The following is a 12,031-nucleotide window of genomic DNA, read 5'->3' on the forward strand; positions in this document are numbered from 1 at the left end:
ATGGCGCAGGCGCAGACTCCGTGAGGTTATCTCCGCAGTCAGCAGGTTCTTTACGTCATGCAGATGCGCGGAAGAAGTTGATGACGGACGGCCAGGCAGCGTACAGCGGCAAGCACGAGTCAACCTATGATAGAAAAGTGCACAACTTAGCACATGCTGCGTGTGGCCGCAATTATAATATATAATTGTTATGAACCTAAAGCAAACAATTAGTATGGTCAAACCAATTTGAGACATTTCACATTACAATTTCTCTTGTTCATGTGAAGCTGGAGCAATATGAGCCATTATTTGCATTCTACAGTGAATGTGGAGCAATATGAGCCATTAATAGCTCATAATAAGAAAAGGTTATTGGTATAAAAACTGTCTCCAGAAAGAGTTATATTTTATGCATTGTCATGGTACAAAACCAAAACTATGCAACTTGATATAAAACTGATTGCATAGTTGAAATTAGCATAAAAACCTATCTAAACAGGAAAATATTCATTTCTTTGGGGCCACCAAATAAAACAGCTTTTTTTTTTTTTTGAAAGCATCTTAAAGGAACCCTGAAACAAGAGTCCCTGCCACGTAGCGACTCTTGTTCTTTCAATGCCGCACACGAAGAGAGCAGCAAAAAAAAAAAAAAAGCTGCTGCACAGTGTTGGTTCTCTCTCAAATTGCTATTTGCTTCTCTCCACATGGAGATGCTCTTCCTTTCTTGTCATGTGCTGGCCACGCTCCGGCTGCGGTGCAGACGGAAGCAAGTAGCAGAGACGCAGTCGCTGCCGTCGTCTTTAGATGGTGTTGGTGCTGGACATTGCCGCTTGCAACTTCTGTTGCCAGGAGAATTCTGAAGCTGAAGTAGAAATGCTTTGCAAACTGCATGCGAAAATGATTGACTCGCTGTAAGGCAAATGTGTGCTGACGCATATGACTGACTACTTCAAATAATAACCGATGTTTTGTGATTTGTGAATAAGTGTAAGTCTTCTGAAACTTCCTCCTCATGTGATGCGCCACTACATAGTGAGCCCTGCGTTCATTTCATCATCATCATCATCATCATCATCATCATCATCAGCCTGACTAGGTCCACTGCAGGACAAAAGCCTCTCCCATGTTCCGCCAGTCAACTTGGTCCTGTGCTTGCTGCTTCCATTTTATACCCACAAACTTCTTAATCTCATCTGCCCATATAACTTTCTGTCTCCCCCTAACCCGCTTGTCCTCTGGGAATCCAGTTAGTTACTGTTAATGACCAGCAGTTATCCTGTCTACGCGCTACATACCCGGCCCATGTCTATTTCCTCTTCTCGATTTCAACTATGATATCCTTAACCCCGTTCTGCTCTCTTCTTGTTCCTTATGGTTACACCTACCATTTTCTTTTCCATTGCTCGCTGTGTCGTACTCAATTTAAGCTGAACCCTCTTTGTAAGTCCCCAGGTCTCCGCTCCATAGCTAAGTACCAGCAAGATGCAGCTGTTACATACCTTCCTTTTGAGGGATAGTGGCAATACCTGTCAAGATTTGAGAGTGCTTGCTAAATGTGCTACACTCCATTCTTATTTTTCTAGTGACTTCAATCTCGTGGTTCGGCTTCACAGTTATCACCTGTTGTAAATAGACATCTACTTCTTGTGCACTATTACCTATCTCAAAGCGCTGTTCTCTTCCGAGGTTGTACATTACTTTCATTTTCTGCATTAGGACCTACCTTTCTGCTCTCCTTGTCTAACTCTGTAAGCATGAGTTGCAATTCATCCCCTGAGTTACTCAGCAATGCAATGTCATTGGCAAAGTGCAGGTTATGAAGGTACTTTCAATTAACTCTTATCCCTAACTCTTCCCATTCTAGGCCTCTGAAAACCTCCTGTAAGCACGCAGAAAATAGCATTGGGGAGATTGTATCCCCCTGCCTTACACCCTTCTTGACTTGTATTCTGCCGCTTTATTTATGAAGCATTACAGTAGCAGTTTATTCCCTGTAGATTTCTTCCAGGATGTTTGTATTTGCTTCGTCGGCACCCCGATGGCGCAGTGTCTGCATGACTGCTGACATTTCTACTGAATCGAACGCCTTCTCGTTATCTATGAAGGCTAGTGGTTGGATGTATTCTGAGCATAGTATGAATGTGGTCGATTGTTGAGTAGCCTGTTGAAAATCCTGCTTGTTCCTTTGGTTAATTGAATTCTAATGTTGCCTTAATTCTGTTAGCAATCACCCTTTTAAATAGCTTGTATACGATGGAGAGCAATTTGATCGGCCAGTAATTCTTCAAGTCCTTGTCATCTTCTTTCTTATGTATTAAGATGGTGTTAGCATTCTTCAAAGATTCTGGTACTCTTCCCGTCAGGAGACACCTTGTAAACAGGGTGGCTAGTCTTTCTAACACAATCTGTCCTCCATCTTCCAGCAGATCTGATGTTACCTGATCCTCACCAGCAGCTTTGCCTCTTTGCATGCTCTCCAAGGCTTTTCTGACTTCTATCATTACTGGTGGGCTGGCATCAGAGTTACTGCTAGTTCTTATGGTAAGGTCGTGGTTGTCCCGGCTACTGTACAGATCATTGTAAAACTCCTCCGCTAATTTTACTATTGTATCCGTATTGGTAGTTACTTTGCTTTCCTTGTACCTTAGTGCATACATCTGGTTTTTGCCTATCCCAAGTTTTCTCTTCACTGCTTTGACGCTTCCTCCGTTCTCCAGAGCGTGTTCAATTCTCTCCATGTTATACCTTTTTACATCGGATACCTTACGCTTATTAATCAACTTCTTAAGCTCTGCCAACTGTATTTTGTCTGTTGTACTTGAGGCTTTTATGCTTTGATGCTTCTTAATGAGGTTCTTCGTTTTCTGGGACAGCTTGCCAGTGTCCTGTTTAACTACCGTACTTCCAACTTCCACTGCAGACTCCGTAATGATACTCGTCAGATTATTATTCATTGTGTCAACGCTAAGGCTGGTTTCTTTGATAAGAGCAGAGTACCTCTTCTGAAGCGAGACTCTGAATTCCTGTACTTTCCCTCTCAGTGCTAGCCCATTGATTGGTTTCTTGCGTAGGCGAAGTTTAGGCGAATTCAAGACAGTACCATTCTATGCTCACTGCATCGTACCTTGCCAAGCAGTTCCACATCCTGCGCGATGCCTGGGTGTGCACTCAGTATAAAGTCTATTTCGTTCTTACTTTCGCCATTAAGGTTCCTCCATGTCCACTTACGGTTTTCTCATTTTCGGTAGAAGGTATTCAAAATCTGCTAAATATTGCATTCTGCGAATTCTACTAGTAGCTCCCCTCTGGCATTTCTAGTACCGATGCCGTAATTTCCTACTGCCTGGTCTCTAGCCTGCTTCTTCTTTACCCTGGCATTGAAGTCTCCCATCAATATAGTATACTGTGTTTTTACCTTACTCATTGCCGATTCCACGTCTTAATAGAAGCTTTCAACTGACGCGTCATCATGGCTGGATGTAGATGCGTAAGCCTGTACCACCTTCACCTTGTATCTCGTATTGAGTTTAATTACGATACCTACCACGCTTTCATTAATGGTATAATATTCCTCTATGTTGCCAGCTATGTTTCTGTGGATAAGGAATCCCACTGCTAGTTCTCTTCCGTCAGCCAAGCCATGATAGCACAGGACGTGCCCATTGTGTAGCAATGTATAGGCCTCATCCGTCCTCCTAACCTCACTGAGCCCTATTACATCCCATTTAACACCCTCTTGCCCCTCGGATAGTACAGCTAGACTTGCCTCACTAGATAAGGTTCTAGCATTAAACGTTGCCAAGCTCAGGTTCAAATTGCGGCCTGTTCAGACCCAGAGATTCTCAGCACCCTCTGCTGCGTTGCAGATCTGACCCCCGCCGTGGTCAGTTGCTTCGCAGCCACTGGGGTTGAGGGCCGTGAGTTTATTGGCATATGCATGTGGGATGTAGTGGCCATATACTGCACCAGGGTGGCCAGTCCTTCTCTGGTGAGGGAGTGTGTTACCGGCGGTGGGCACCGGTGAGGCCGCACCCCAGTCCTCCTAATGCAGTTCCATCACCCCGTGTATTTTTTTTTAATCCGGTTGGGAACTGTGCATCACCAGGATTTGAACTAAGAACCTCTTGCATGCGTGGCTGATGCTCTAATCACTATGCCATCTCTCCGTTCATTTAGCTTTCATCAATTTGAATGTCTTTTGATTTGAACGAATTTTTGGGCCCTTTCGAGTTCTAATTATCGAGATTCATCTGTAGGTTCGAACTATAGTAAATTTTAAAATGTATCATTTTCTACAGGTTATCACTTGCATTTTATACGGAAGTCAAATCCTGCTACTGTTCAAAATTGTTTCCACTTTTTTTAAACAAAAAGAAGACATTTGCACAGGTATTATTTAAATTTTTAAAGAATGTTGTATAGGTTGATTGGTCATGAAAAGTATGCCCATTTTTTTTTTATAATATGTGTTATATATTATTCGAATTCAGTTAGAAATTACTTGACCAAAATCACTATTTGCTTCGAACCTAAAGTTCACTATTTGCATAAGCTTGCACTTGCATTCTACAGAAAGTCAAACCCTGTTACTATTCAAAGTTGCATCCACTTCTCTTTGAATAAACTATAATGACATTTGCACATACCTTGTTTCAGTTCTTTTGTGTAGGTTAATTGGTCACAATAAATATGCTTTTTCTTCATAATAGGCTGTATATACTGCACAAGTTACTATATATACTACTACGAAGCAAATAGTCGACCGAATAACTATTTGCTTCAAATGCGCTTTGGACCTAGAAGTTGCTGTTTGCACAAGCCTAGTTTCAACGCCTTCTTTGTGGCTTGAAATGATACTTTATTCTTCAAAGTGTATTCGAATTATGTATTTTCAATAAGGGCATAATGCACTGATGAAGTACAGTAGACCCTCAGTAAATAAAAATATTTTACATGCATTAATTGGAGACATTGCTCTTTAAAATAAGTTTTTTATTTCTTGATTGATTTTGATGAAACTTGGTGTATTATGTAAATATGTGTGCTGATTTTAAATATACAATTATTTTTCTTGTATAAGGTATAGTTTTTAAACTACAAAATATTTAATGGGCCTTTTTGCCAACAAGATTTCTTTTACTTTAAGAGAGCTACAAAGTAAGTTGACATATCACAATAATCTGGAATCAGGACTGTGTGCAATCCCACAAAAATGGATGTCTTAAATCAATTTGAACAAAAGTTATGGTCCGTTTAACATTTGCGTCCAAGTCAGTTTCAACCTAAAATTTCACTGGCAAGTGTTCAACATTCCATAACTTTTTTTCTAGTTGGTTTAGACATTAATTCTTGTTGTATTGCAATCAGCTTTGATTCTAAATTATTTTGATATGTTTATTTACTTTGTAACTTTTTTAGTTTATGCAAAAGCTTGCTCTCCAAAAGGCACATGAAATAGTTAGTACTATTTCAAAAACTGCTCTTAACACAAGAAAAATAATTTCACATCTGAAATCAGTATATATATATATATATATATATATATATATATATATATATATATACACACACACACTTGCCAAGTTTAATCAAAATTGATCTAGAAATAAAAAGTTCCTTTTTTGGAACAACTGCCACTAATATAATTGGTTTCCCACCTGAAATTCACACCCCTGTATATCTCTCAGTAAACAGAGCTCCTTTTAAATGGAACATATTTTCCACGTGTCTTCAGGTTGCATTTATAGAGAGTCTACTAAACTGTCATTTATGCAAGTAAAGAATATGAGGGCAGAGTAAATACTGCTGTTTACAACTGTAGAGATGGTTTATGATGACTAGACCTGACAGTCACGTATGCCACATGTTGTTTAGTGCAGGTACCATGGCGACCCATCAGGTACTGCCAAGTGGCAATGCTGTAAACATGTGAGCCAGAGGTAGTGGCCAACATGGTCAAAGAGTGAGGGGCAAATATTGCATTTAGCTTTGCTCATGTATGCATCCTTGATATTCCATAAGTAGTGGCGCACATGGAAATATTTAAACTTTCCGATAAGTTGAAGTCATCTGAATAGCCTCTTGTGCATTTTTGGAAAAAAAAGTTGAGCATCTGTGAAAACAAAAAAACTGGCTTCATTAAAACAGTGCTTTTTGCTACTCATCATTTATTGAAATGGTGTCATTTCAGAGAAGCAAACATTTGAGTGACATAATTTGAGTGGGACCGCCTCATTGAATTTCCCTTGTCAGTCACGAGAGCTTGACCGCAAGAGATTTTGATAGTGCTAAGCCACTAAAGGGGTACTGAAAATTGAATTTGTGGTGTAAGTTTAGAACTATCCCTTTCTTCATGTGTTGAAACTTATTAGGTCAATCAAACGCACTTATTCGAGTCGTTTGCCAGCCTTGCTTTTTTTTACTTGTATTCATGCAACATTAATATTGTACTTAATCAGTATGGTCTCCAAAAATGCTGGAAGCTTCTTTTTGAAGCATGGAAGCAACACCTTTTGTGACAAGAACTTTGTTTCTTTTCATCAGTGGTTGCAGATAGAGCTGACGCTGCAGCTGTACCTGGCAGAGGTGCTACGGTCACTGGTGCGTTCAGAGCGCAACCAACAGGTTATGTGTGAGGCTGGCCTGCCTGGGGAGATGCTGCAGCGCTGTCGGCCTGCCCTTGAAGATGAGCAGCATCCGCTCCACCTGCCCCTGCAGTACATGCTCGAGCGCCTTGCAGCACAGGCACTTGAGCCGAGGGACCTCCGGTGAGCCTGAATAAGGGGTCGATAAATGTCTTGCAATTAATATAAGTATAAGATCTGAGAATTGGAATGCAAATTTTGAGCTGGAGCAGTTATGTGACAGTGGGTAAAGACAGATGAGTGAAGGTGACAGCGCACACACTAGACTTTCAACTGGCATCATCTCTTGCTTTATTCGTTTCTTCCACTAGAACTATGTCTAGTTTTAACCAGAACCAAATACCGCACAGGTTTTTGGTCTTACTGCATAGTACAGTTAAACCTGCTTATAACGAACCTCCATATAACCAATTCCTCGATATAACAAAGTTTTTCTATTCCCCGCCGTCGCTTCATAGGAGCACATGTATATGCGACCTCTATGTAACAAAGTAACTGCGGGAGACAACCTTGATATAGCGAATTTCCCCCACGGACATTCTTTGAATTTCGCTCCGCATTTCGGCATTTTGGTACAAGCATTCATCTTCCGCAGCTGTCCTGCCGCCGCCGAAGCGTGAACCGGCAGTGGCGGGCACATGGCTCATGTCCGCATGAGACGGGCAGGCGGGCCTTCACCCCACGAGCAGGCATTGCCCCCGTTCTCACCGCTGCGGTCGCATGCGCGGGTGTCCCCCCTCCCCCCACTCAAAAAAAAAAAAAACTATGTTTGTGCGTTGATAGTGCCACGCTTTTAGTTAGCGTCACATACGTGATGCCGCGCTGCATATGGAGGGCGCTTTACCTAATAGTTTTCCACGATATCCGTGTCTGTCTCTGTGTCGTTCGCATTTCGTTTTCGATGCCGTGCGCGCCTTCATAGTTTCACTGCGCGCGCATGGTGTGTCCCCCCCGACGATGTTCAGCTTTGCTTTTTTTTTATTGCAATTATGTATATATACAGTCTCAGCTGTTATTTTTTTTTTTTTTTGCCGCCGCTGCCTATACGTATTTATATGTATGAAAACTCAAGAAAGAAAAAAAAAGGACTCGTGCTTATCTTCCACGCGTACTTTGCCCCACGAAAGATCACTTTGCTCTTTTCACACAGTCCCTTCTTGTTGAAACGAAACCTCACTGATACTCACCAAGATAGCAAGCGCGCCAGCAATTGCGACCGTCCTTAAAATCCAAGTTCACTATTGCTACACGAGGGATCGCCCCCGGGTTGTTTCATGCTCGTTTAAGACAGGTGGTTTACTTTCTGTTTGAGCATTCGACAGCAGTTCTAACACGCGAGAGATGTTATGCACTTTCCTCTCGATAAGGACGGGCTGACTCATTTGATCTCTGCTTCAGCAGTGCTCGCGCGCTTTTACTCGCTCGTGAAAGTTACAATGTGCGGGGGCGTGTTATCAATTTGGACTTGTTACGGAACAAGGCAGCGACAGCAAAAGCCCGCCGAGAGTGTCTATACAATTGCTATCGCAATAATAACTCCGTTTTTTACTGTAAAATAGGTGTTTTGGGTTAGCTCTGCCTTCAGTCCCCCTTTTGTTTAATTTGCACGTTTATTTTCTGAATTTTCGTACCGAACCTGCATATAACGAAATCCTCTTTATAATGAACTTTTCCGGGAATTTATCAATTTAGCTATATCCAGGTTTAACTGTATTGTTTCCTCTCATGCAAAGAGTGCACATGCATCTCATGTTTAATTTTGCTGTTTAATATTGCAATTTTGTTTTACACTCTTTTATCCTGCACAACCCGAATAATATACGGCCAAATTCCTTGCTTATCCCCTCCAGCTTGTGTTGCTTGTGCATGCCACTGAGAGCCATCTCTTGGCAGAAAAACATTCTGCAACGCAGTGCTGGAGTAATAGCTCGTGGGGTCTCTAAAGGAGAGCGCCGCTCTCGGAGCGCACGGAGAAAGCAGACACTGCCGGACCAAACCAAACATCACATTTATTTAACTGCTTTTACAACGACATTATCATCAGCCAAACAAAATACATCACTAGGGATCAACACGCTAAAACACGCGCCCACCGTCCCAGACGGTGTTACGACATGCCGGCGTGGAGTCGCAAGACAAGACAGCAACGATAGCCGACTTCCTGAGCCCAGAGAGATAGAAGAAGCTATTTACAGAAACTCAGACCACCTACCAGACTTCCTTACTCACTTCGAGCCTGGCCCACAATCCACGTGCTTTAAGCTTTGCTGTTCCCAGGATGCGGACCCCATGGCTCTCGTACCAACAACTCAACAACGTACTTAAAAAACAACAAAAAACCACTTGCGAGCAGGAAGAAAATCTCAAACGATCTCAATATGCGATAAGTTCAAACACATTACAGCAACCGATCTTCTCGCTTATAACGAAGTACACCGCCGACACTAGCAATGGAAGTCCACCCTAGGCCTCTATCTCAGCTCAAACAAAAGGTTATTCCGAACCACGAAAACGGTGGTCCAATGCTCCAAGGGCCCCACATTGGGCAGCCAGTGGAGGGTCTCTACAAATGAGGCATGCTGCTCTCTGAGCGAGCGGACACAACAGACGCAGATGGAAGCAAACCAAACATCATATTTATTTAACTGCTTTTACAGTGACGATATCGTCAGCCGAATCAAAATACATCACTAGTGATCAGCACGGTAGAGCAACCTTACACAATATTCTAATATACACTCAAGCATAAGAACAAACACAGGGTAGATAAAGGTGGTGCCACCATCGCTGGACACATAAGGGCCCACAGTAACCAACCCGCGATGCCGTCCATCTATGGACCCACCGCGGGAGATGACTGTTCGCGCCAACCGCCACACACCAAAGAGCCTCGCGAATGTGTTATGTGCTGCCACCGAGACTTGCTGCCAGGCATCATCACTGCTGGTGCTACTGCGGTAACCATGATGATAATGGTGGTGGTAATAGACGTTCGCGAGCACAGCGTCATTTACCGCTCAGTGGTTGTTAACCCTAAATGCGGCCTATGGGCAAAATACATGTGTGCCACAAGGCGTAAATGACTTTACAGGGGGTGTTAGCGTCCCCACAAGCTGGAGAATATGGCTTGTAACTAGCAGTGATACAGCTGGTTCTAAGTTAGTGTTCATAGAGTATGCAGTGGAGCATAGAAATCGTTTATACTAATCAATTAGTACATCTAAACAAAATGAAAGTAATGAAACACATACTGTCTTTCAGCTATGTCTACCTCTTTCATCAATTGGTCATGAACTTATTCTAATTTCTAGGGTTAAAGATTGGCCTTGTTGGTAGAACAGACTTGATATGGGAATGCGCAATGTAGACGGCACACAAATGAAAAACAAGGCACCTTGGCATCTGTGTTTCTCCCATCTATCTCATCGGTGTTGTGTATTCCACTAGCTGTTATTCAATGCAAACCATTATTTTGTTACTTGTACGTAGGAATTGATCTGCTAGGAGGTATTTTAGGTTAAAATTGCATTTACTGCTAGCGAATATTAGTGAAAGCAGCACATACCACCCATCGCGAATAGGATGCGTTCTGCTTTCTGGGGGTCGAAGACTGGAGAGAGGCTGCGGTCATTGCAAGTGGACATGTATATTTTGAACGTGTGTATCTTACTCACTCAGGATTCGTACAGGTTCTTGAAATTTTTGAAAACCCTTGAATTTAAAAAATGCACTTTTAAGGCCCTTGAAAGTCCTGGAATTTTTTGCCATCCTTCAAAATCCTTGAATTACCTGAGCAGTGCACTCTCATATCGACGTTGCAACCTCCTAAATGGGGTACATCAATGTGTGAACCTGTCAAACTCCCCATTTCTGAAGCAGTAATGCGGCGTGGGTGCACTTGATCCCATTTTGCAAAAGTGCATGTGAAAAAAATTTAGTTTGTGATGAGGGTGAAGCAGTGAATGTGATAGCAAGAAATTAGAATGTCACGCGGAGAAAGCCAAGCAACCCCATACGTGCAACGTGTCACTCAAGCGTGAAGGACGCACGAAAAGTAAGTGCACAGGACGAGTGCTGATGAACGGCTGTCATAGCTCGACACTGGAAGCGTGCTGCTAAAACAAACCCAGAATGGTGCTAGAAAAGAACACACATGTATCCACAGGATGAGTGTAAGTTAAGACTCGCGGCTGCTGCAGGTAGCGGCGAGTTTGTTTTGCAGGTACTTGTGTGGCATATGTGTGTGAGAGCTGACAATACTCAGCATGAGGTGTGCAAAGCTTTGTGATCGCGTGACTAAATCAGCTACACTGCTATGTACCTGCACAACTCGGTCCCCACAAACAGTAACTTAAAATTGTCTATATCAAAAAGGTGACAAATTATATAGCGAAAATAAATGAATCTTGGTGCTTGTATCGTACTTATTGGAGCTATAATTAAAGCTTGCAGCAAAGCACACGCAAGCCACAAATATTGTGGCATGACCCCTTTAAGGCCTGACTACACATGCGCGTGGAGGCCCATCAGAGCGTAACTTTCCAACATGACATCGTGCCCTCCCTATGGAGAGAGTAATAATAAAAGTTTATATTAATAAATGTTTGTTCTCTGTCTCTCCATGAAGAGGGTGCGAGAACTTATTAAGACTACGCTTTTTTTATATAATTGTGATATCCATATATTATAAGTGCAATGAAAGTGGTCATTTTTGAAAATTTTAGAGGGAAGAATTCCAACTTAGCATGCTGCTTTGAGTCCTTGAAAAACTTGCAATAGGTCCTGGAATGTCCTTGAATATCCTTGAATTTTTTCTTTGGAAACCTGTACGAACCCTGTCACTGTAAAGCTAATTTATCTTATTCGTCTTTTAACATCCAAGCTGCTTTTAGTCGAGGCTTCCCTGTCTGTTGGCATAGCATTGGTCACGGGGTCTTGTGGCATGGCGAGAGTTGGACTTGTTAGGAGAGAAAGGGCTATGCCTTGCTATGATGGGTGAGGACGAGGCTTGGTCAAAAAGGCAGACCAATGAAAAGTGCACAAATATAGGTGAAGGTGAGCCTGATGAAAGGGGCATCAACTTCGCTGTTTCTACCGTGTTAGTGAAGAGAAGTTGGCTGCACTTCCTTTTTTAATATTTACTTACCATCTTACCTTAAAATGTTTGCTCTTTTTAAAAGAGTTCCATAAAGTTTAACGAAACCCCAGCTTTTCTCTGTTACTTCAGAACAAAAAGTACACTGATTGTACAACTACATTGTCAGAGCTGTTATTTCGCAGTGGGCTTGTGTCTTATAGTTGCTTTATGAAGCCTTTTCAGGAAGTTGATGTCTTGAAAACCAACTCTTGGTACGATCAACTTTTGTTATTGAGAAAACACGACAGAAGAAAAGGACAAGTGTAGC

The 12,031-nt window shown here is 42.2% G+C and overlaps 1 protein-coding gene across 2 annotated transcripts in view; it reads left to right on the forward strand.

Annotated features, from left to right (window-relative positions):
• bchs (WD repeat and FYVE domain containing 3 bchs) overlaps positions 1-12,031 on the forward strand; it is a 227,185-nt gene that overhangs the window by 63,086 nt on the left and 152,068 nt on the right. For both annotated transcript variants that reach the window (XM_037413472.2, XM_037413474.2), the window contains exon 19: positions 6,526-6,749. In XM_037413472.2, coding sequence (XP_037269369.2) covers positions 6,526-6,749 — 224 coding nt within the window. The remainder of the gene's footprint in view (positions 1-6,525; positions 6,750-12,031) is intronic.

This window comes from Rhipicephalus microplus, chromosome X (genome assembly GCF_043290135.1).
Source record: "Rhipicephalus microplus isolate Deutch F79 chromosome X, USDA_Rmic, whole genome shotgun sequence".
NCBI classification, from domain to species: Eukaryota; Metazoa; Arthropoda; class Arachnida; order Ixodida; family Ixodidae; genus Rhipicephalus; species Rhipicephalus microplus.